This window comes from Lissotriton vulgaris, chromosome 11, assembly GCF_964263255.1.
Source record: "Lissotriton vulgaris chromosome 11, aLisVul1.2, whole genome shotgun sequence".
Classification (NCBI taxonomy): domain Eukaryota; kingdom Metazoa; phylum Chordata; class Amphibia; order Caudata; family Salamandridae; genus Lissotriton; species Lissotriton vulgaris.
Window position 1 is genome coordinate 102,637,348 of NC_141699.1, and position 26,318 is coordinate 102,663,665.

Here is a 26,318-nt window from a genome sequence, read left to right on the forward strand (position 1 = left end):
GGACACAACCGGAGGACATACTCTGCTGATTTGTAGACAACTATAGTGCACTGTATAAATCCAAACACACACCACCCCCCGAAGAAACATTCGAATATCTGCGTGATGTTGCCATTGCCTGGCTCTCAGATCAGCAACGTGAATATTTAGCGAAGCCCATAATGGTAGAGGAAGTAACAGATATCATTAAGTCCCTTCCTAATGGCAAGGCACCTGGCCCAGATGGGTATACTTGTGAATTTTACAAGACATACGTAGACATGTTAGCCCAATACTTAGTCGACATGTATGGTAACTCTTTGGATCAGGGCACATTTCCCTCGTCACTACGTAAGGCCATGCTAATAACGCTCTTAAAGCCTAATAAGGATCCTGATCTCTGTGAGTCCTATCGGCCTCTATCCTTACTAAATGTCGACTCCAAAATATTAGCCAAACTACTAGAGGTCAGACTACAACCTCTGATGACTAACCTCATCCTACCGGATCAGGCGGGGTTCATACCCACAAGGTCAACATCCCACAACACCAGGACGCTGTTTGCGGTCTCCCATTACTTAACACCCAACACTAAAGCGGTGGCCGTTATGCTTGACGCCGCCAAGGCATTCGATTCGATCGAATGGTCCTATTTGCTCACGATGCTCAAACAAATGGGTTCCCCCTCTGGTTTCATATCATGGGTCACTCTCCTTTACACCAATTCAGGGGCACGGGTGCGTGTAAATGGCTACGTATCCGACCCCTTCCACATCGAACGTGGCACCAGGAAAGGGTGCCCACTGTCTCCCTTATTATTTGCCCTTGCGCTGGAACACTTGCATGTATCATCAGGCAGACACACAATTATTCTGCGCTTCATTTCCCTGGCAGGCCACTGCACATTTCCATGTACGCAGATGATATGCTTTTATATATCAGAGACCCTGAACAGAACATGAATCCTTTACTCCGCGAATACATTAAATTCGGGAGACACTCGGGCTTACAGATCAATTGGGATAAATCTTCAATAATCCCACTCACCCACGGCACGCCACGATACAGACTTCATACTGGATTGGCAGACCGACCCTATCAGATATTTGGGAGTGTGGTACAGTAGGAACCCCGAGGAGATTATCCGAACCAATTATGGTAAGGTATTAGATAAAATGGCAGAGAAGATTGATAGGTGGATACAATTGCCACTGTCGTTGGCTGATCGCTTTGCCATAGTAAAAATTAATATCCTGCCCAAACTACTGTACCTCTTCTACAATATACCGATCACACCTCCAAAGGCAGTGTTCAACAGCATAACCACGTTGGTTCTGAAACTCATTTGGGCGGGCAAACAAGCACGCATAGACTTACGCACACTGACCTTACCGTATGAAAAAGGCGGCTTCTGTGTCCCAGACTTCTACTTGTACTATCTCTGTGCGCAGGCGCAATATACAACATACTGGTACCACAAGGTCCCGTATTTGATGCATAGAGCGGTCGAGGGGGGGGATGCCTCTCCGATTCCACTAACAGCTATAATTACACATAAACGCCCGCCACTACATACGGCAGATATTAACACAGTCGATACAACTCCTGCCGCCTGGAAATCACTGGCCAGGCTGACACACAAATCACCACTTTATGCACCGGCACTGCACCTGCACCATCACCCCCAGATCTCAGGCCCTGCTGAACAGGTGGGGGTGGATCTCCTGAGACAGGCGGGTATAGACACATTTGGAGATCTGTACTGCAATGGCACTTTCATACACGTAGACGATCTGTCCTATATCAGCAATCAAACCACACTGTTCCGTTTCACCTACTATAGATTGCAAAGAGCCATTCGGGATCTCTACCCGAACTACTCAAAGGAACCCCCCTGCTTAGAAACACTACAGTGCATCATTACATCCCCCAACACGTCACATTTATTTTCGCAACTGTATAAAAAAGCCCAGAGCGAGATTCCGTTCACTTCCATTAAAGCGTGGACACGCTGGAATGAGGCATTACCAGACCCGCTTTCTGAGAAAGAATGGTACACGACCTGCGCTCTAATTAGATTGCTCACTCCCAATGGGAATTTACGCATCCTTCCTTTAAAATATATACATCAAACTTACCACACCCCATCGCGCCTTCATAGATTTGTGTTACGAGTGGATGCCAAATGTAACCGCTGTGGGGAACAGGAAGCAGACTTTGTGTATCTGGCCTGGTTGTGTCTGAAAATACGGGAATACTGGGGGAAAGTTACTACGATACTTCAGAAAATGGTGGGGGTAGAAGTCGAATGCTCTATAAAGGTATGCATACTAGGTCTTCTGCCCACGATCAAGACAGGGAGGCGTACGTTTTGTGTTATTTCACTACTCCTAGCCAAAAGGCAAGTGTCACTGTGTTGGGGAGGTACAAGGGCTCCAAGCCCGAGACAATGGTTACAGGCTTTGGCATACTGCAAAACTCAGCTGCTGACATACGAGGAAGAACTGCCGGCCAGATCTCGGCCAAAAGACTATTGGATTTATTTAACAACTTATTTGAAAGACAATGATGTCACTGACACATTGTGAACTTGAATACGCCAAGCATTACACTGTAAGGGTACAATACCTAACTCAGGTACTATGTTATACTGCCTATGTCTCAACTGTACTGACCATATTGATTTTCCTTTTGGTCTTTTCTACTATTTCATACAAGATGGGATGAAGAATGCAGAAATGTACTGGTGTTTGTTGTATTTCCATTTCTCAAATGGTTGCATTTGATATGTTTCTGAAACTCAATAAAAATAATTTAAAACTTTATGTCAGGTTATGAAGCTCAACTCTAAGTCAGGTTTTGAGGCTCAGCTCTACATCAGATTCTGAGGCTCAACTCTACACCAGGTTCTCAGGCTTACCATCCCTATCTCATTTCTGATCCTCTGCAAATGTGGCATCCAGGCAGCAATAACATTTATCTTTTTTCTAGCGGATGGCTGTAAGAATTGAAATAGTTTTCTGGTCCATTTACAAGTTATGGACATCACATTGGCTTTAGTAAAATTCACCAATACTTAATTAACCTCACTGAGTTTATCAAGCCCACTCGACTAAGGTAAAAGTTCCAGTCATGTGTAAAAGTGGATAGCCCCCCACTCAAAGGCGGGCTACAATACATTTGTGTCCAACTCCTTAAGCAAGCGTGAGTAGACATGTTCGTACATGTGTGTACGCCCTACAAGGATCTGTGAGGTTACAGTAACCGGAACCATGAACCCTAAAGTAACCTGTATTTGTATTTATAAATGTGGAGTCTCTTGAATATAACAATGTATCTTAGAGGGGAGTGAGCTAAGAGATGGTGTAAGAAAGATGTGCAGGGGTCGAAGTGTAAAAGAGAGCGCGAGAGGTGAGCAAGTACAATGGGGATGTGTAAGACGGACTGGAAGTGAACAGTGGCACGCACCCAATAACGTCTCAACTCCTTATTTCTAGGAGCTGTTGAAGTGATCAACGCCCGGGAGACCGTGCCAAAGGATATAGCATCCGACCTATTGGATAGATGCAAGGGCGCAGAACATTCCTTATACCCAGGTAATCAAGACGGGAAGCTGGTGGTGTGACAGGTCTGTTCCATATATTGTGGATGAGACTCATATATACACACATATTGTGACGGTAAATGTATATAGCATCGAAGAAATCACTCTTTTCGCAGCTCTTCGGGTAAACTAAAAAGACTAAAAAGCAGTCACTATTTATACAAACCTCCGCGGTCTCTACAAACATAGGGGTCTATTCACTCATCTTTTATGCACGGTAGGGCAGCAAGCAAAGTTAGTGAAATGGGGCCTGCATTATGTAATGGATGGTTTTTGTATAAATTTTGTCCTGGAAGGGACATCTTCCTGCACTAAAACAATATTTAGAGGCATTTTCCTCTGTCTACGCGTGATGTGCAATATTTCTCCTCATTACGCCTCACTGGGGACGCGTATCATTTTGACTCATTTCCAGGTTTATTGGCTTCAGTATATCTAGGAATGTGCCAACATCCATGGGCCAGATTCACAAAGTGAAACTGAGACGAAAATCTAACTTTATGACTTTGGTATTCACAAAGGGCATTTTTGAGTCGTAAAGTTAGACTTTTATCTCAGTCAAACTTAAGTTTCAGTATTAAGTTTACCTAAGAGCAAAAGTCCTGGTCTCAGTTAAACGTAAGACCAAACGTATGTTTAACCGAGACAAAAGTCTTACTTTACGACTCATAAATGCCCTTTGTGGATATCAAAAGTCGTAAAGTTAGACCTTCGTCTCAGTTTACCTTTGTGAATCAGGGCCCATGAGTGGGTGCATGGGGACGTCTAAGCTCCGCTCATGGAATGCCTCCGAGCTTGAAATGTAAAGTCACACAGCGCAAGGCTGCCGCGATGCACGGGCAACGCAAAGGCTTTATAAATCTGTGCAATGGTGTTTACGGCTTGACGGGCAAGCAGCATCACTTGAGCACTATTTGTTACAGTTAGAAAGCGTTCCTTTCCCCCAAAATGCGATAATTAGTTAAATGCTTAACTCTATTGTGGCACAATGACACGTGTGTGCATGGACAGTTGATGTCTCAAATGGGGAAGTTTGGCTTGTGTATATCTAGGGTCAGCACACGAGGAAGGGGACCTGCAGAGATATGATTGTGTCATCGGAGGGACACCAGGTTAGGAAACAGATCTGGGTGAAACCTGTGTTGCAGCGACATTATCTTGAGTAATTTTGCAATTACTCTTTTTATGTGAAATTCCCCAAATTATACAATTAAGCGGTTGCATAATTACATGCTATTTCATGCCCAAATATAGTGACAAATGCCAGTTTTGTGTATCACATAATTACATGTCATTTTGTATACTTTTTCAAAACAATTGTGCAATTACGCGAAAGCAAATTCAGCCCCCCCTATGAGGAGGTCACAGGATGCTAGTTTAAGTTTACACACACGCACACATATTTCGCATGACTGGCCCAGTTGTGTTTTTCATGAAACTTCCGCAATAGGTAAGTATAGATTTATGTTCCTTAAATGCATATCTACATACCAACTACTTGGGGGCTTATTCACAAGCACATTGCGCTGCTTGTGTGTCACTTTTATTGATGCGCAGGTTGCGCAATGGGCTTCTCCGTATTTACAAGACCATTTAAAGTCACCCTACGTGAACTTTCATGACATTCTAAATATGTTTCCCTATCTTGCATAACTCTGCGTGAAAGGGGCATTCCATGGGTGTCGCTGTGGGTGTTCCCATGCAACATCCATGGAACTTGAGGCATTCCCAGTTTTACAACATTTCATAAACATGGGTATGTGTCAGAATCCTACGCCTCCCCAGGGGAGACACAACAAGGAGTAATACTTTTATTTCTCCTAATTTTTTCCTCTTTCTCTGCGTGCTGCAGAATGCAGCACACATAGAAAGAGGAAAATACCTTTAATGATTGTTTTTGTGAATGAAGGTGTCCCTTCCTGCACAAATACAATCATCCCCTCAGCGCAGGCACCCTTGCAAAATGACGCACGGGTGTCTGTATTGGTGCACGGCTGCGGTTTGTGTGCTTATAGATACAGTGCATTCCTGCCCTTTTATTTTGACGCACGGCAGCACAGCTGGAAGGCTGGCTGCACTACCATGTGTCAAAATATTTTAAATGAGGCCCTGGGTATGTAGATGTGCATTTAAGAATATAAACCTATAATTACCTTCATGATATTTTTGTTCTCAATAGCATTGTTACAAAATCTGTATTGCACAGTTGTTTCCTCATGTTCTCGAGGGTGGTGCCAGTGTTCCAGAAGCACTGAAGGGAGGGGGCGAGCATTTTTTAATATCACTATCAGCGTAAGTAAAAGCAGGAGGTGCACGGCATACAAGTAAAACTCCCCCCCCTTCCCTGTAACAGATTCACCCCAAAAGTCTGGATCACAGCTTCTCTTTATTTTGGAGAGGGTCTGGGGTGCTCATAGCCTTATTGCCTTTATCTGCAGGGCAATACCAGCTTTAACCCCCCCCCCATCCCCCCCTCCCCCACACACACTGTTCTAGATTGGGCCTATAAATGCAGGGGTGGTAACTAAGAAACATTATTGCCCATTGGTGTGGGCAATAACACTGAAGCAAAAGCCTTTTGTGGACTTTGCAACAGTAACCTTTCGGTATTCACAAACTCAGAGTGTAAGTTACTACTAAGAAGAAAATCAGCTGGAAGCTCAGCACTAAACATGGCAACACTTCCTTCGGTTCCTTCAGGTGGAAAAATCAGTATTGCATCTGATTTGATCTGGTTTTTCCAATGGAATATAAATGTAGTATACCAGCATACAAAAATGCTCGTCAAGATCGAGTCATGCACAGTTTTACAGATTATGCCCCTTGCATATCTTAGATCTTAAGAGTAAAAATATAGAGGGGGAATTGTTGATCTTGGCTAGCTAAGCATGGACAAACCCTTTCTTCTGAAGTGAGGAGAGATCGACTTGCACTGATGGTCTCCGATGGTCACTGAGCCAGGGGAAGACATAGTGCTATGCCCTACTCTTCAGAGTATGGACCGGTTTGTGCCTCATGTCACAAATCAATGTTAAGATCTGAGAGTTGATACCTAGAAGACAGAAAAAGACAACTCCGCAAATTTCCCAATGCACAGAGCATCCAGTAAGAGTGAATGCTCAAATGAGGTCTGCAGGAGTCCACCAGTTCGGGAGCTTAGAGGTAGGTGTAACGGATGTAGCATACCCCCTCACATCATCAGGATTGAGGGGTCACTGCTGGGCCTGCTTGCAAGAATGCCTAAGGAAGGAGCATGAGCAGAGCTGCGTAGCAGCGGGTCTGGCTAAATGCTTTGCCCAAATTAAGCTACATGCCCACTATGTCATTTGGTTTCATTTCAGAAGTGAAGTGGTTCAGTGGCATAACCCGCAGTTGCCTTCTGCTGGTTGGAAGATGCTCCTGGTGCCAGGATCTGCCACCCGCCTCTTCTGCCTCCTCCTTCTGTTGGCTTGAGGATGCTCTGGAAAAACAAGATCTGTCGCCCGAATCTTCTAACTCTGGTTTCAGTTGACCAGAGGGCTCTCCTAGTGGACAGGACGTGCTGCCTACCTCTTCTTTCTCCACCTTCTGATGCCCTCCACCACCTGCACTCACTCTGTCTGCCTTCTGTTTCTTTGTTTTCTATTGGCCATAGATCCTCCTGGCAGACAGAATCTACCGGCTGCCTTTTCTTTCTCTACATTCTGCTGGCCACAAGTCTTCCTGGCGAACAGGATCTGCTAGCAGTTCTTATTGTTCTGCTTTCTGTTGGCTGGAGGATGCTCAGAAACAATAGGATTTGCTGCCGACCTCTTCTTTCTCTTCCTTGAGTTGCCATCTGTCTCTTCTTTCTCCACTGTCTGTTGGCTTGCGAATGCTGCTGGTGGGCAGGATCTGCCACCCACCCCTTCTTTCTTAACCTTCTGTTGACGCCCGTCTCTTATTTCTCCGCCTTATTTTGCCACTCGCCTCTTCCTTCTCCACCTTCTGTCGGCCACAGGATGCCTCTATCAAACAGGATCTGCCAGCTGACTCTTCTTTGTCTGCATTCTGTTGGTCATCGATTGCTGCTGGCGGACAGGATCTGCCACCCGCCTCTTCTTTCCTGCCTTCTGTTGGACATGGGATGATCCTGACAGACAGGATCTACTGCCTGCATCTTCTTCCTCTGTCTTCAACTGGCCAGAGGATGTTCCAGGGAGACAGGATCTGCCACGCATCTCTTTTTTCCTGCCTTCTGTTGGCCAAGAATGCTCCTGAAAAAAAGGAACTACTGCCCGCATCTTCTAACTCTGTCTTCAGTTAGCTAGATGATGTTCCTGGCATGCAGGATCTTCTGTCTGCCTCTCCTTCTGTTGGCTGCAGGATGCTTCTGTTGGGCAGAATCTGTCAGCTGACTTTTATTTATTTTCCTTCTGTTGGCCACCGCATGCTCCTGGCAGACAGGATCTACTGCCTACCTCTTCATTCTCCACTTTCTGTGGCCATTGAATGCTCCTGGTGGATAGGATCTATTGCCTTTATCCATTTTCTCTGCCTTCTATTGACCATCGGATTCCCCCTGTAGCTCAAAATCCTCTTCCCGCTTCTACTTTCTCCACCTTCTGTTGGCCATAGGATGCTCCTGGCAGACAGGATCTACTGCGCGCATCTTTTCTCTCTGTCTTCAGTTGACCTGAGCCTGTTCCTGGCAGACAGGATCTTCTGCCCACCTCTTCTTTCTCCACCTTCTGCTGGCCAATGGATGCTTCTGGCAAACAGGATGTATTGCCTTTACTCTTTTTCTCTGCCTTCTGTTGGCCATTTGATGCCCCCAATAGGACAGGATCTACTGCCCGCCTCTTCTTTCTCCACCTTCTGTTGGCCACTGAATGCTCCTGGTAAACTGGAACTGCTGAGAGCATCTTCATTCTATGCTGCTGGTGAAGTGAATGAACCAAAGGGTCATTGGAGTTGTGTCTCACCTAGAGTCCCCAGATCCATCATCTCGGCAAGCACCTTCTTGCCTAGTCTAGAGCTGGGGAGGGTTGGTGTTCAGAGAGGTTCGAACAGTTGAATGACCTTGTCTCTAACACACCTGGAAAAGAATGGAGCGTATCAAGACTCTTCTTACCACACTGGGGCAGGTGGCAGCACTTTAGAGAGGAGCAGGCTAGAGTGGAGGCTTGTGGGTAGTACTGAGGCGTGCACAGGAGATCTGGAGTGTCTCTGGATCTAAAGCAGGAGGCACACGTCAACAGCTTTACTTAAATAAAAGGGGACATAATCTACTCGGAGAGTCCATGCCTCAACCTTAAAGAGGGCTGCATACTTTGCAAATGCATGTGGTGATAAGTGATTCCAATAGTAGATGTGCCTATGCAGTTATAGACGCCAATTAGGGATAACATGAGGTAGCAGCTGCTACCCTAAGCTTGCCCTTTTGATGTCTTGCACTGACCCTGCCTTCCCCAGTCCCAGGGAGCTATGAAAGTGGCAAGAAGAACAGACAGAAATGGGTTCCAATAACTATTGACTTTTTGCAGTTCCAACTCCCTCCATATCTTCTCAGCAGCAACCCATATGCCGTTGAGTGTAAGGGTGAGGCACAAGTTGTGATGTTATTTGTGCGCCAAGGGATGCTTGACGTCACTTCCGCTACCCATACCATTTTGGTGAAAGAAGGCCCCTGGAGTGAGCTCCACATCTTTTCAGCAGAGACTCATAGAGGGCACAAGCTCTTGCTGGTAAAACAGTGTGTGTTTTTGTCATTAGAAACAGCATCCTAACAAGCCCTTAGGAGGACAAATATAATGCATAAAACTTTAATTTGATATACTTAGAAAACTATGAAAGTCATGCATAGGGACGTTCAATTTCTCTTTATGGAGGGCTTGTATGTTATTATTTATTCACTCTCTTATGCAACTCTTGTGCGTTAAATCTGCATACTAATAAGTGCGGGCAGGATGCAGGAGTTCTTGTGCTGGGTCATATGGCTTGTGTAGCATCAGCATACGCTGGTGCTCATGGAGGGTCTGTCATTTGTGGGCATGCATCATACATTTCTGGTGCTGGTGGAGGGATTGTGGTGCGAGGGTAGGGGCCATGCGCAGGTGCAGGGGATGGGTGTTGGTGTAGAGACGCCATAGAATGGTAGGTTCCATGCACTGGTGCAGTGATTTTTATAGGATGGTAGTTAGCACTCGCTGGTGCTCATGGAGTGGTTATCATAGGATTATGGGTTGCATACGCTGGTAGAGAGATTATTGTGCAATGGTGCAGTGCCATGCACAGAGCTTGTAGGGTGATTGTCTTAACATGGTGGTTATTATGCACTGATGCTCATGGGCTGATTGTCATCTAATCGTGAGTATCACAGGCTGTTGCTCATGGAGTGATTGTCTTATGATGGTGGGTAGCATGCACTGATACTCGTGGGGTGTTTGTCATATGATGTAGATTAGCTTGCCCTGGTGCTCACGGAGGGATTGTTGTACAATAGTGATTTGCAGGTGTTGAGAATGTCATACTGTGGTGGGATTCAGTTGCTAGTGTAGAGATTATTGTATGATGGTGGTTAGCACACACTGGTGCTTCTGGATCGATTTTCGTTCAGTGGTGAGTTGCTCGTGCTGGTGCTCGTTGAGTGATTGGATTGTTGTACGGTGCTGGGTTGCAGGCGCTGGTGCTCATGGAGTGATTGTCGTATGATGGTGGTTTGTATGTGCAGGTGCTGGTGGAGAGGTGTTCATGCGCTGATGAGTTGCATGCATTACACCTCTTCCACCATGGAACGCATGGGCAAGCACACATACAAAATTAACTACCCATCCGAGTTCTTAAAAAAAAACGCCAAACGCTTCAAACACAACTTCCTGAAGGCCCACCCTGAAACCCCGTTTGTGGACACCTACTTTTCACTGATCAATGGAGCCACGAGCACTGATATCATCCTCTACACTCTACGTAGAGCACAGTGGAGGAAAGCGTTCCTCTCCATTCTCACTATCTCCACCACCAGAAAATCCGCTCATGGCCTAATGCTTTCTATCACTCCATCCCAAGTTTTCCCAGGCAGAGCCACCATCACCATCTACAACAACGGGACCATCCTATTCCAATCCACTGATAGGAACCTTGACCTACTCGACAACCTGTTCCCCATCTTCATAGAACACATCTCCAACCGGCGGACCTCCATTCCTAACACCTCAGGCTACACAACACCCTCCACTTCCAATCCTCAATCTAACATGCCTAACCTATCACAACAGCTGAACGACACACATCTCTCCCATCCCCCCAGCGCTGTAGTCAGTCACCCACCCGATGTAACCTCTCCACACCCCTCATTCACTGGCGAAGATCACTCCCCCTCATACATCCTCCATACCCCCACCTTCCCTACCCCACACCTCACACCTCCTACGAGTCTCGCAGAACCCACCACCGCCCTGAACTTATCTCCCCCTCCCCGCAGCAGGTCCATCTCCCACCCTATCCCCCCCCACTCTCACTCCCCACTACCCCACTCTCCCAACTAGACTCACAGAACACACCACCTCCCTTACCTTACCCCTCCTCCTCCTCTCTCCCCCCCATTCTCAGCCCCCTCTACCTTCCTTGCACCCCCACCGTCTCCAGCCTACACTCATCCCTCAACTCACTTGCGCCGCCTCCCACCAGCATCCTCACCTATGCCTCCAACCTCCCCCCTACCTCATCCACACCCCTCACCCACAAATTCTCTCACCCATCGAATGCCACCCCACTTACTATTACCGCAGAGCCCTGCACTAACGCTAGCATATCCCCCCCCCCCCCTACCAAGTTCCCTTTCCAGCTCCCTACTCAACAACTCGCCCACGGCTCTCATCCCCAACACCATTCCCAATCCACCTCTGGACATGATTATATCCACCCTCCTACAAGTCAAAGAAGATCTCCATAACATCAAAGAACTTCTTTTCACACACCCCAGACACCCCCTACCTACCACCACTTCCTCACCCAACAGGTCCCCCACCCTCGCTACAGACCCCCTCAATCAATACTCCCCGCGTTGGCCCTCTATCCCCGCTCGCAATCACACCTACCTCCCCCGTCAGGCCCTCAACACCCTTTCGGACCACGACTTAGGCACCCTCCTTCGCTCATTTGGCCCAGGTCCCTTAAAACACACAACCACCACACACCTCCCCATACCCACAATTCTCACAAATCCCCTTAGGCCCCCTACTCTAAGCAACAGAAGTTCCATCCCCAATAATCTCAGAGAGTCCCCCTCTCTCAAGAACACTCGACCACCCTTCTCACCCCCAGACTCAAATGCATCCTACTCAACTGCAGATCGGCCCCGAGACACTCCTCCGACATCGCGGATCTCATCATAAAAATGGATCTTGACCTAGCCATTCTGACTGAAACGTGGCTAACTGAAACTTCTACACCTATAATGGACATACTAGTCCCCCCAACTACCACATCATTAGACTCGACAGGACCGGCAAGACGGGCGGGGGAATCGCATGCATTTTTAGGAGCAACCTCTCTGTTACTAAAGTCACCTCCCCCTCCCTCACTTCCTGTGAACTCTTCTGCCTCGATATCTCCAGTGAGGGCAAACCTGTATGCTCTTTACATGTCATCTACCACCCGCCCGGGGACAACCTCACCTTCACCCAACAACTCATGGACACGATCTCATCCAACGCCGGTCGGCAGATCACTCAAATCTACCTGGGTGACTTTAATCTCCACTGGAACGATCAGAAAGACGCAGTGGTGAATAGTCTCAAAACTTTCCTTAATGCGCTTGACCTCACCCAAATCTGCAACAGCCGACACACGACAAAGGCTCGATCCTTGACCTTATCATCGCCAAAGAGGACTCTACCCAACTGGGGGCGATCCAACCCTGTGACTGGTCAGACCACCACATTATCACTTTCTTCATCAACGAAAAAGTTAAACTTAACCCGGCTCAACCCACCAAATCCAAGATCTGGAAAAGGGACATGAAGAATCTTAACCCTAACTCCTTGCCTTCTCGCACCGGCAGTCTCCTCCTTCCCCCTTCGGGCGCCTCTGATGTTCAATCATTGACCGACCTCTACCTCTATTCTATGAACTCAATAATCAACGAAGCTGCCCCCCTGCAACTGTAGAGAGCCTCCACCAAGAACTCGAACCCTTGGTATGATGGTAGACTCAATGAAGACAGGCGTGCTATGCGAATGGCAGAGCGCACCTGGAGATCTGACCCCTCAGCACTGCACCTTAAAACGCTAAAGAACAAGAGAAATGCCTACTTTAGGAAAATCAAGAGCTCGAAATCTGACTTCTTCAGCCTCCAGTTGGACCAAGCAAAAAAACGACCAAGAAAACTGTTCGAACTAGTCAAAACTCAAACCAAGATGCAACCCTTACAATCAAACAGCACAACAAGCGATATTCCACACTGTGAAGACTTTTCTGCTTTCTTTAAGCTAAAGACCGACAACATAAGAAGTGATCTCCTCAATGATGTAAGCCGATACTCCAGCCCCATCAGCATGACTACCACTCAACCTAAAAACAACGCATCATGGACGTCCTTCGACACCTACTCTGAAGAAACAATCCACAAACTGCTCGGCACCTTGAAACCCTCTAATCACTTCACAGACCCCCTACCTGCTAATGCTGTAAAAGACTTCACCCCCCTGCTCCTCCCACGCTGGACTAAAATCATTAACAGCTCCCTTCAACAAGGACTCATCCCAGACTCCCTCAAGGTGAGGCAAGTCACGCCTATACTCAAGAAACCTACAGCTGACCCGGCTGACCTAAACAATTACCGCCCTATCACCAATATCCCCACCTTGGCCAAACTGCTGGAAAAATGCGTACAACTCCAACTGATAAAACACATTGATCAGTTTGACCTCCTCAACCCTCATCAATCAGGCTTCCGAGCGAAACACAGCACGGGAACGGCTATGACGCACATAATTGATGACGCCCTCCAAATCCTTGATCGCAATGATTCCTGCCTCCTCATCCTTCTTGATCTCTCCTCAGCATTTGATACTGTCAAACATGAGAACCTACTGGAGCTGCTAAATACCAGAATGGGTTTATCCGGGACTGTTCTCAAATGGTTCACTTCCTTCCTACATAACCGGTCTCAGAAGTTCAAGATCAACAACGTGCTGTCCTCACCTGTGCCTGTAACTTTAGGCGTCCCACAAGGATCTTCCCTATCCCCCACATTGTTCAACCACGTCATGGAACCACTCACCACCTTGCTTCAAGCATCTAAAGTACACTTGCATATGTACGCCGATGACACTCAACTTTACCTCAAGCTACAATCCCCGTAAGACATCAAACTTCTGAACTCCACACTCAGAAACACCCAATCATGGTTGGCCGATAATCACCTCAAACTAAATGCTCTGAAAACTGAGTTCCTTCTGATCTCACCTCCTGCGAAAATTGCAATCACCCAAATCTGGCTCAATCACCTAACTGCGCTCAATGTCCAACCCACCATCGTGGAATCTGCAAAATCCTTAGGCATCACACTTGACGCCAAGCCCAACATGCAGCAGCACATTAGCAAAGCAACTAAAGGAGCTAATTTCCAAATCAACACTTGGAGGAAACTTAAACCCTTCTTCCCAGCTAAGGACTTCCAAACTGCTGTACAAGCCCTAGTCATCCCTCGCATAGACTACAGAATTGTGGCCCTCAGCGGACTCCCCCTTTCAACAACCGCACCCCTAAGAGCCTCCTTGAACGCTGCCGCGAGACTCATCACTGGTTCAAGAAAACAATCGCATATATCCCCTGACTTAAAATCCCTGAACTGGCTGCCTTTTGAAGCCAGAATACAGCTGAAAATTGCCGTTATGACACTCGGCCGTACACCACAAGTCACCCAACTACCTAACTCAAAAGCTGACGATATCAGGAGGATCGAGATCCAATAGAAGTACAAAAAATCGACTCCTGAAACCTCGTAGATTCCGGAAGGAAAAAACATACAAACGCTCCTTCTCTGGAATGGCACCCAGGATCTGGAATGCACTCCCTCCTGAAACCAGGCTTATCTCCTCCACTGCATTTTTAAAGAAAGAGGTAAAAGCCATCCTTATGGCCAAGTTCACCTGAACTCGATTGTTGCTGGATCAAAGACTTTGCACCGTTTTTGTATTATTGGTTACCTGATTGTTTATTGGTATTATATTTGTACATGATTGCTATCCTATTATGCTACTCACTTACTACCGACTACTATATTGTACCCAATAGTTTGTTTAACCACCCTCTTGTTGCCCCTACCCCTTGCTTCTGTAATTCTTAAGAAAGAGGTAAAAGCCATCCTTAAGGCCAAGTTCATCTGAACTCTATTGTTGCTGGATCAAAGACTTTGCACCGTTTTTGTATTATTGGTTACCTGATTGTTTATTGGTATTATATCTACATGATTGCTATCCTATTATGCTACTCACTTACTACCGACTACTATATTGTACCCAATAGTTTGTTTAATCTCCCTCCTGTTGCCCCTACCCCTTGTTTCTGTAAAGCGCTCTGATATCTGCAAGGATTTTGTTCGCGCTATATAAAACTTTGAATAAATAAATAAATAAATAATTAAAATAAGTGCTGCTTTAGAGATTCCGTACAATGGTGGGTTGCATGCAAAGGTGCTTGCATAGCTGTTGTATTATTCCGCATGCTGGTGCTTGTGAAGTGATTGTCACACGATGACGGGTTGCATGCACAGAACTTAGTGTAGGGATTGTCGTACAATGGTGGGGTGCATGCACCGGTGCTGGTGGAAAGATTGTTTTACGATGGTGGGTTGCATGCTCAGGTGGATGTGAAGAGATTATGGTACAAAGGTGAGTGTCCTGAAATATTGCCACTGCGGGGATTGTTCTACGAGACTGTGAGTATTGGCTGCCACTGATTACGGAAAAGCTTCAAACAGAGCATTCACGAATAATTGTGGTTTATTCTGTCTCTTCAGGCCCTCGTTGGATTGGGGTACCAGGCGAGTTACGCGGGTATGAAATTGCCCACAAGCGGCATGGCAAACTGCCATGGAGAAAATTGTTTGAACCAGCCATCAAACTAGCCACTGAGGGGTTCCAGGTGCCAGTGGTCCTCAATGCATTTCTCAACAATTCCATGCTGAAGCCTTTCTTTCTGAACACATCCATTTGGTAAGGAACTGGCGCTCAACATAATGTGTTCAGGGAGTTCATGAGTTGGCAGGGGGTCATAAACACTTTCCCGGGGATTGGGGACAGTAAAGGAAATAGACAGAGCACTCCAAAAGGAGGCATAAGCTGTCAGATCTGAAGAGAATTAGGAAGTATGCTTTCACTTGAACTCATGAGTAACATGGGTAAGGGGCACTGAATGCTGTTCTCAGCGTAGAGTTCTGGGAGTTGTTTATACTTGTATTTATTATATTTTGAATTTGACAATCGTTTCTCGATTGGTGCAGATTGTAACAAGTCCCAACGAAGAACTGAGTTACAAATTGTGCATTTATTCAGTACTGGAAAAAATGGGGATCCAGCAGCATCCCCGATTCCACAGTTAATACTGAGCCAAAACCAAGATCCAGGCGGCCCCGGGACTTTGCCCTGTTGTAGTTTACCGACACTGGGACACAGCAGTATGTTTCATGTGACCTCATTCAAAGGATGTCCAGTCATTGGGAAAGATTCTGCAAACTGTGATAGGAAAGGACACTTTTCACAAATGTGTAGAGATGGCAAAAGAATAGAGAAATTGAAAATGGCTCAGATCAGTCAGGATAGTGAAGTGGACATGGAGCGCTCCAGAATAGATAATATGATTTTGTCCTTAAGACGTATCATTAGTATAACTGAAGGGATTGATCCTGGACCATCCAGGTGTGTTATCGACACCACGAGGAAAAGCTTAGAGGCCATGGTGGGTGAAGGATCTTCATAAACTATTATTGCAAAGGAATATTTGAAAAAGTGTTATAAGGTATTGCAAAGAAACTTTTAAGAACCTTATGTAATGGCTGTGTCAATCAAGGGAAATACCTATGGGTACCTTTCCAGGCAGCATGAAATTCAAGAACAGATTGGCAGAGATCAATGTTTATGTTGCCTTACAGGGGGTGTGTTTGCTAGAACGGAGGTCGCAATGCATGTTGGGTGTTATTTTAGTTCCTTGGTCTCATGAGCAGGTTTTAACTATTAATGCTGCTGGTTTTTGTCAGACAATTGTAAAAGCTTACTCCTTTGCGTTTTTGAATGTTCTGGGAAAAATGGATAGCTGTCGAAACAGGATCACGCACAAAGTTAACTCTGACTGTGTAAAGGAGAAATTAAGGTTGTTTCTATTTTAGTTTAAAAAAAAGACTTGCAAAACATGAGGGAAGATATGCTAGTGCAGTATATTACTGAAGAAGTTGAATGAGCAGAATGGGTCTCCCTGATTGTTCTTCCTAAAAAGAAGGATGACATGCTTCGCTTTTGTATTGACCCTAGAGCATATACCAATTGTACATTTGTTGATAAGTATGAGTTACTGAACAATAATTACATGATAATAATGTTAGAAGGTGGCGATGGTATTCCTAATTTAGGAGCATTTCATCAGGTGGAGCATGCTCTTGAATTCAAGAATCTTACTATTTTTACTACACCATTTGGTTTATTTTACTTTAAACAAGTGAGATCTCGATTGGCCTCAGCTGCCGCTGCTATTCATAAGGTGATGTTTCATATTTTTAAAGGCTTAGATTTTCTTCTGGCCTTCTTTTAGGATGTTATATTTATTTTCGCCAAAAATGAGGCAAACCATGTTGAAGTTCTCAAATGAATGTGGCCCTGGGTGTCAAATAAAGGGTTAGTATTGTAAACGGAAAAAAGTTAATTTTTACAGAAAAAAGTAGGTTATTTAGGTCACTCAATTTACAGTGAGGGCGTTGCCCCCAAATTAAAATTAGCAGAGTCGATCGAAAATACACAGCCCCACCGACACTGCAAAGAAGCTATTATCTTTCTCTGGATTCTGTAAATACTATGATATGTTTGTTGAAACCTCAGATGAGAAAATGGAAACACTAAGGGAATTATTAAATATAGGCCACCAGTTTACTTGGGGTGCATGTCAACAAATTGCCTTTGAGTCAATCAAGGAAGCATTTGTTACAGCTCCTATTGTAGAGTAGTTCCTATATTCCCAATAGGCTCTGTGCATTGGAATAACATAAACAGCAGTGTAGAAGTAGGACTAAGGTTATCTAGGTCTCTACTGACTATGTTAGACTTAATTAGTTTTGCCAGCTAGCTCAGAGGTCACTAGAAATGTTCTTGAATGAATAGGGAGGGGTTAACTTCCCTGATTTAGACAAGAAGGGATTAGCTTCTGACAACCATATAACATGACAACTTTGATCCCCCAGAATAAGGAGTATATCTCCAGAGTTGTGTAGAAAAAAATAGACAGCTATTTCACTCAGTCAATCGTGCATGCTTAATTTCACCAGGGTGCAGAGAAATAGAGAGACTGGCGTTTTCAATAAAAGGTGTTATTTTATTGAGCAGTCTTCTTTCTCATGCAAGAGAAATGAATTGCCACAATTACAATACTTATCATGAAGTAAAGTGCGTACAGTAAAAGGAGTATTATGAAATAATACTGTAAAAGCATTAATATGGTTTCTTAGCCATATGATACTTTAAAACGGATAAAATAGTTACATACATAAAAACATTGACTAACAAACTCAACTGGTGCTTCTAAGATACGCCTACCCTGGTGTACCTGACCTAAGCCTAATAAGTGGGAAGGAGTAAGTAAGTTGCAGTTTTAAGTTAAGTTGGGTTCTTTTGCCAAGAATCTGAATAAAGAATTCGCTCTAAGATTTGAATCAGCTCCGTACCCTGGTCATAGAATGAAGGAGGTCTTGTATCTTGTTTCTCAGGACTCGATCTCCCAGTAACCCGCAAGGGTGACTGGAAACACCGGAGCTGGATTTCTCGGCGTGAGAAAAGGCAGCTTCTTTCCCGGTGTGTCAAAGGGGAGGGACGGCTTCCTTCTGCTCTCGCATCAGCTGGGCTTCAGATAAGTAGATAGCTGCTCTGCTCCACACCACCGTGTGTTGCTTAAGGCAAGTGTTGGTATATTTATACCTGGAAGGTGCCGTGTTTGACGTAAGGTTGGACATAAGACGTCAATAAAAGATGTCACTAAGAACTGACTGTTCCTTTAGTGCTCGCAGGAGTTCTATGACAAATCAAAACAAAGACATGGGGAATTCCCAGGTTGCTGAAGGTTTGGTGTATCGAAAGAACTCGTTGTGCTCTCTAGGAATCTAAGGAAGTAGCCTTGCCGTATTTGGGCTGCGTGGGCTATGACTAAATATGGGTAAGATTCTTATGCCTTCATAAGGACATGATTTAGTAGTTATAGAAAAGAAGCTGCTGGCATAAGTCTGAGCCATCAACCGCTTCAGACACTAAATGGGGCAACAAATCTCTGATTAGGTCCAACCATAAGCCATTAGTTAACATATATTCACTAGTGGAAGGGTGTTCCCCCACCAAAGCATTTCGCTGCAAAGCTCTAAACTACAAGAATATTATGCAAGATTTGTACCAGGCAAGAAACATCTCTCAGCTGACTGCTAATGACAACTTCCTGCTGCAGAACAATCACATCCAAAGGACACTGTAGAAAGGGAAACTCAGCTGCACTTGGAAGCTGTATATCAGTCTTCATGGAAAGTGACTAAAAAATAAGCTTTGGCAGCAGACCATAAAGGATGAGATTAAATAATCCATTAAAAAGTATCCGGTAATTGGTATTGCCACTGCCAGATTTTTAAAGGGATATTTTCAGCCTTTCTACCATCTGGCAAAATAATTGGACATGGTTGGCAATTTGGTCATGATGGGTGACAAAAGAAAATTTCTGACAGGAGTGAGCCTTAAACTTTTAGAAAGTGGGCACCATGGCCACACATGAATATTAACATTATAACATGTGGAGAGAACACCATTGGTGGCCCTGTAAGGACACATCACATTTGTCATAGCACTACACCTTTTTAAGATTCACAATGCTATTACCAAGTGAAATATTTCTACTACTGCCTCAAAGATTGCATAAAATTAGCATTCCTAGTTAAGTAATCATAGTCCAGAAGAATCTGAGAGAGCGTTTTGACCTAACGTATTACTCCCATTTGCTCACACGCAAACGTTTCTTCGTATCTCTAAAAGGTAAATCACCAACTTGTGTCATTGGTGGCTCAAGAAATTAATAAACAAGTCTGAACAGAGAACATCGAACCAAGATAAAATCAGTGTTAGGATTTACAAAAAACAACACAAATGAAGAAAAACATCTATATATGTCCAACAAATAAAAAAAGTACAACAAGCAGACATAAAAGTGTGTGAGTGGGTAAATGCTTTTCTCCCAGGGAGGGTTTATTAAGGCAAGTCCACATTTTCCTACTCCATGAAATTAGTGATAGTTAACAAAACCAGTGTGGCGACTCAAGAAAGAAAATGCTAGAACTTGAGGCGAGGCACCAGGTGGAGGGTTTATGAAGGACACCACCCATTGTGATGAGTGATTCTTCCTTGGGTCTGAGGTTGAGGAGGTGCGAGAATGGAATGGAGACTTATCCTAATAATCTTGCCACACGATACAACATGGCTTCAAGGTGTGTAATTCCACCACGTGAAAGCTCTAAACATGTCAGATTTTGTGATCAACCCTCTACTGACAATCAAGATTCCATTGCCATTAGGAAAGATTCTTGGAGAAAGTTAGGGCCCGATTCACAGAACTAACTTAAGACTATATACTAAACTTGCTACTTTTGGTATTCACAGAATGCACTTACTACTATTGGTATTCACAGAATGGATTTACGACTACTAACTTTACTTCCACACTCGGGCCGTAAATTCTGGCCCGGGGGTGGAGCTTCTGACTTGGAGGCAGAGCTTCCAGTCCGGAGACAGAGCTTCCGGCCCGGAGGTGGAGCTTCCGGCCCAGAAGTGGAGATTTCGACCATGGCTAAATCCCCACCTCTGAGCCAGAAGCTCCGCCTCCAAGCCGGAAGCTCAGCCTCTGGGCTACAAGCTCCGCCTCCAGACCCCAAACTCCGCCTCTGGGCCGGAATTTATGGCCCGAGTGCGGACATAAAATTAGTAGTCGTAAATCCATTCTGTGAATACCAAAAGTAGTAAGTGCATTCTGTGAATACCAAAAGTAGTAAGTTGAGGATTTTGTCTTAAGTCAATTCTGTGAATCGGGCCCATAAATTTTAAATCTGCCTTTTCTCCTGATTCTTGTGGTGGAATGTGGAGTCACTACTTGATCCCAGTCTAGTATATGTTTTGTTGCTTGAAGTTCCAGTCTTATTTGATCCTTGTCTTTGTAGTGGTAGGATGCGTTACATCATATATGTTCATTGGCCTTTAATGGCAACATTTTTCCCATCTCATTACCCTTATTTCTTTTTGTCCCATTTCTTCCACCCACCCTTCCTCCTTGGTTAGTAGACGGCTAGGCTCTCCTCTTTTGCTTTAGAACCATGGCAGATTCAGGATAATAAATATTACTGTTCAGACTGTTCTGTCTGGGATGCTGCTGTGATAAGATGCTTGTTTGCACCTGCTTTATACTAATAATCTGGATACCCACTTTGACATCTCAACTTCTTCGTCACAGCTGGGCATCTGTGTGCACAATTTCATGACTCCGCCATATTGATTTGCACATTTTTCAAGTACAAATTGTGGACTGACATTATATTTCCAAAATAAGCCACTGAGTTAGAATGGTAAGTCTATACATCCCGATAACGCTCACCTTCATGATACTTCATGATACTTTGGAGTCAATATATGCGCAGTTTGATATTTCTGTGTTCGATATATTGGTATACATCCCTTTCGATGAGCTGGTCTGCCCACTCTTAGCCTGTTTTTTCTATGTGCATTTAAGGGTGGGTATCATTTGCAGAGCTCTACTGGCCAATTTCTCCATCTTTGCCTCCCAAGCTTCTTGTGATGTCCCAAATGGTGGTATACATGATGTAGAGAAAGTCGTTGGAGATGAAAGACCTGCCGGGAGGAAGGGCACTGCACCCTCTGATCGGGGCAGGGACTGTTGCTCTGCTAGCAAGTGATACAACATAAAGGATTGTGTGCTTTGTCTTCACAGCCAGGTGTTCTGCAAAGATGGCGATGTGTTACGGACAGGTGACATTCTAAAGCTACCAGCACTGGCAGAAACCCTACGCCTGGTGGCAGAAGGTGGAGCCGATGAATTTTACAAGGGTGCACTGGCACAGAAGATTGTGAATGACAACAGGAGGGCAGGTGAGAAGCATCAAACTAACTTGTGTTCTATGTGTGGTTCTACCAGTGAAACCTTTCAAAAGAAATACTGTCCATTCTGGGCGCCAAGAATACCAGGGACTATGTATGGTCTGCTACTGACTGGCTAGAATACATTCCAGGTACTCTTGTCTCAGATTCAATTTTAAAAACCCTGTAGGAGGAGATTTTTTTTATTTCAAAAGATTTTATTAGAAAGAAATTTTTTACAATCACAGTACAGAGTCAGACAAAGATGAAGGCAATACTGGTCTTGCTGTAGCTACAAACATAGCTGTTGGTACATTCTGGTTTACAGAGATGCTTGAGTGATGCTTATACATAATCGACTTAAAACCTTGGCAGCACTTCAGCGTACATGTGCGTTGCCTCCTTAAGTAGGAAGAGACAATGTATAGAGGTGAGTAGGAGAAAAGTGAGAGGAAGAAAGAGAAAAATGGACACGAGTATGGAGAGTGGTTGGTTGCTAGACTACAGAGTTTACTGACGGGTGGCACCAGGGCGTTTTGTGCGAGTCAAGGTGTTTGTCCAGGGAGTGCCACATCTCGTTGCCCTGGGCGACTTGGGAGGTTTGGTTTTTTGTTATGTTGTCTGCTCCCCTTAGGAAGGTGACCCAGTTAAACCAGACTTTGAAGGTGGCTTTACCAATGTCCTTCCAGTTAGAAAGGATTGCCTTAGTTGCCGCTGTGAGGAGTAGCTCAATGAGGCTCCTGTCGTTAGTAGAGTGTATCTCTGGGGCCATGAAGGCGTTTATTAAGCTGAGGATGTCTAGTTGTGGTGTGTACCCCGTTACGTTATAGATGAAATCGCTTACCTTCCCCCAGAATGTCTTTACTTTGGGGCAGTGGATGATGATATGTCTCCTTTCTGTTTCTGGCAATTCCAACATAATTCGTTGTTTCTGAGCTCGACCGCCGCTAGGCATGCCGGGGTCCAGTACGCTCTGTGTAGGAACCAGAATTTAGTTTGTGCTAGTTAGTGGTGACTTTGTTTCTGCTTGCTGAAGACCAGAGGTGTGCCTTTTCTCTCCCGCTAAAGTGCCCGGCGTGCAGCGTTTCCCAGTACTCCATGGCCTTCCTGTTTAATTTAGTTGTCTTTGCGCTTAGGAGTTTATATAGGTGTAAGGTTTGGTGCCCGATTTTGTTGAGGTTGGTCAAGTATTGATGGATTGTTGGGACCTCTTTGCTTATGGCTGTTCTGGTGATTGCTGCCTTTATTTTAAGGAAGTTATATAGTTAGTTCTATGTCAGGGAGTTTGTGAGCCCGTTGTAGGCTGGTGAGGGTGGTGGGTGTTCCTCTAGTTGGGAAGGGGTAGAGATACCCCGCTGGGGCCATGAGGCTAAGGTAAGTATACTGTCTTTGTATTTTATTTTTGTGTTGAACCAAATAGATTCCCATTTTGTGTTCCTTATGCTCCTTTCCATTCCTTTGTCAACATATAGGAGGGCGTTTTTGGTGTTTTTGAGAATTGTGTTGCTTGCCTGTGGGTGTTTGTTGGCAGTGAGGAGAGCCTCTGGTTTAAGGCCACCCAGCAGAGCTCTTTCCAGCTCCAGCCAAGCCGGCGTATATCCCTGTTCAGGCGTGAGCCAGTGTATGCCTTGTCTGGCTAGGCAGGCTGTCTGGAATGTCTTAAAGTTTGTGACGTTGAGCCCCCCTAGGTCCTTGCTCAGCCTTAGTTTCTGGAGGCATATCCTGGCTTTCTTACCCCTCCAGAGGAACATGTTTGTCATAGTGTTTAGTTTTTTGTGAAAGTCCTCTGTGACTATTAGTGAGAGCATGCTTAGCAGGTAGTTAACCATGGGTGTTATCATCATTTTTATTGTTTCTAGCCAGCCCCACCAGCTGACATACTAGGGGGACCACATGTCTAGCCTCTCTTTTATCTTATTTATTATTGATCTTTCGTTGTGGTCAAGTGTTGACTTGAGGTCCCTGTCGAAATAGATACCTAGGTATTTTAGGGCCCCTCTTTGCCAGTGTAGTCCTGAGGACCCTATAACGTCCTTAGTGGTGTGAACGTTGAGTGGTTTACATTCGGACTTGCTTCTATTAAGCTTGTATCCAGCTACCTTTGCATATTCATCGATTGTGTTCATTAGTGCTTCTATCGAGGGCTCTGGGTCCTCTGTCATGATGAGTATGTCATCTGCATATGCTGCTAGTTTGACAGAATTGTCCTTGACCGTCACCCCTTTTATCCCGGCGTTGTTCCTGATCATGACCAGTAGGAGTTCTAGGGTCAGTAGGAACAGTGCCAGGGAGAGTGGGCAGCCTTGTCTGGTACATCTTTCCAAAGATAGTGCCCCTTATGTGCCCCCATTTACTGCTACTCGGGCTTTAGGATCCTTGTATAGTGCCATTACCATTGCCCTGTAGTTGTCACCTAGGCCGAAACTCTGCATGCATTGGTCGAGGAAGGGCCATGAGACACTGTCGAAAGTCTTTTCTGCGTCCAGCGCGATCATGACGCTGGTTTCGTGTTGGCAGAGGCGTAGTTTATTATGTGGCATAGGAGTCTCGTATTGTCTTGGGATAGCCTATTTTTGAGGTAGCCCACCTGCGTGTTGTGGATGAGGCTTGGGAGCTGTGCGTTGAGTCTCCCTGCTAGTATTTTCACGTAGATCTTGCAGTCTACGTTAATTAGAGAGATAGGGCGGTAATTCTGCGGGAATTGTGTGTCTTTCCCCTCTTTGGGGATGACTATAATGTTGGCCTCCGCCATTGAGTTTGTAATTTTCCCTGTTCTGATGCAGTGTGTGAAAACCTCTTTCATTGTGTTCTTAATTATGGGGGAGGAAGTGTTTGTAGAATTTTGCTGTGTAGCCGTCCGGGCCCGGTGCCTTGTTGTCCTTTAGGGCAGCCACAGCCATATCTATCTCTGCTCCTGTTATATCTAGCTCTAGGGATGCACGTTGTGCCTCTGTTAGCTTGGGTAGGTTCAGCTTGTCCAGGAAGGCAGCTCCCCCATCCGAGTTTAGATCTTTGTCCTCTTTGTACAACTCCTCATAAAATTCTTTAAAGACCCTGAGTATCTCCTTATTGGCGGTTTGGGATGTCTTGTTAGAGTCTGTAATTGCCCCAATGGCGTGTTGCCTCTGCTTACTTTTAAGATATGATGCAAGGGCTTTACCTGCTTTATTTGCTGAACAGAGGTTTATGGCTTTGTATCTGTTTATCCATGTGCCGGCCATCTCGCTTAATATTTTATTAAGTTCATATTTTTTCCTCGTTAGGGTCGTCAGTGTGTTTTTGTCAGCTAGATTAGTGCTATAGTGCATCTCCAGGTCTTTGATCTGCCTCTCTAGTTCTAGTATTGTTTTGTTTCTATCCCTGTTCATTTTAGACTTGATGCTTATTATTTTGCCCCTGATTGTGGCTTTCATGGCGTCCCAGAGTACTCCTTTGTCTGTGCCTGGCTTTTCGTTGAATTCTAGGTAATCTTTATTGGCCTCCTCTATGGCAGCTGCGCTCGCCGGGTCCCTAATGACATCGCTGTTGAATCTCCATCTACGGCTTGTTTGTTCGTTGTGGCTACCGCTAAGTGTTAGGCTGATGAGGGAGTGATCTGACACTGTTCTCGGTGCGATCTCTGTATGCTAAATAATAAATAAATAAATAAATAAAATATGCTCTATGAGGTGGGTGTGTGTGGCTGATATAAGGATGTAGTCTATTCTGCTGTACCAGTTTTGGGGGTGGGATTAGAAAGTGTAGTCTCTAGCGTCTGGGTGTTGGAGTCTCCATGGGTGTTTGAGGTGGAGCTTGGCACACAGGTTCTTAAGGGTGTGTTGTGCCTGAGTTTGGTGGCTGGCTCTTTGTGGGTGTCTGTCTATGGCTTGATCTAGAACCTGATTGAGGTCCCCGGCTACTATCAGGAGCTCATCCAGGGGGAGATTGCCGAGTTTGTTCACCGCCTCTCTCCAGAAGGACTCGTCCTCTGTATTAGGGCCGGGAATATTGGCGATATGTACTGTTTCCTCCCCACGCTTTAGACTGGTTATTAGTAGTCTCCCATCCTCATCCGCGTAACACTCGTGTAGGGTTAGTCTGGCTTTCTTATTTATTAGTGTTATTACACCTCTCTTTTTGTGTACGGCTGGTGAGCAGAGGGTTAGGCCTATCCAGTTCGCTTTCAGGCGTTGTGCGTCCTCTTTGGAAAGTTTAGTTTCCTGAAGGACGCACACGTCACTTTTTAGTTTTGTAAGATAGTCGATTACTTTCCTTCTCTTGATCGGGTGGTTAAGCCCTTTAACGTTAAGCGAGGTTACTTTTAGATATGAGAGTAGCTGGGAATGCCTATGTTGTGTCATGGTTTATGCTTATTATTTCCCTTTTTTGGTGTTGTCTTTGGGTAGTTTGCACCCCTG

At 45.1% G+C, this 26,318-nt stretch overlaps 1 protein-coding gene across 1 annotated transcript in view; it reads left to right on the forward strand.

Moving 5' to 3' along the window:
- The window catches only part of GGT5 (gamma-glutamyltransferase 5), a 237,089-nt gene that overhangs the window by 140,473 nt on the left and 70,298 nt on the right, over window positions 1–26,318 (forward strand). Inside the window, exons 3-5 of the mRNA XM_086942787.1 lie at window positions 3,477–3,575; window positions 15,567–15,762; window positions 21,776–21,933. Of these exons, the coding sequence (XP_086798913.1) occupies window positions 3,477–3,575; window positions 15,567–15,762; window positions 21,776–21,933 (453 nt within the window). The remainder of the gene's footprint in view (window positions 1–3,476; window positions 3,576–15,566; window positions 15,763–21,775; window positions 21,934–26,318) is intronic.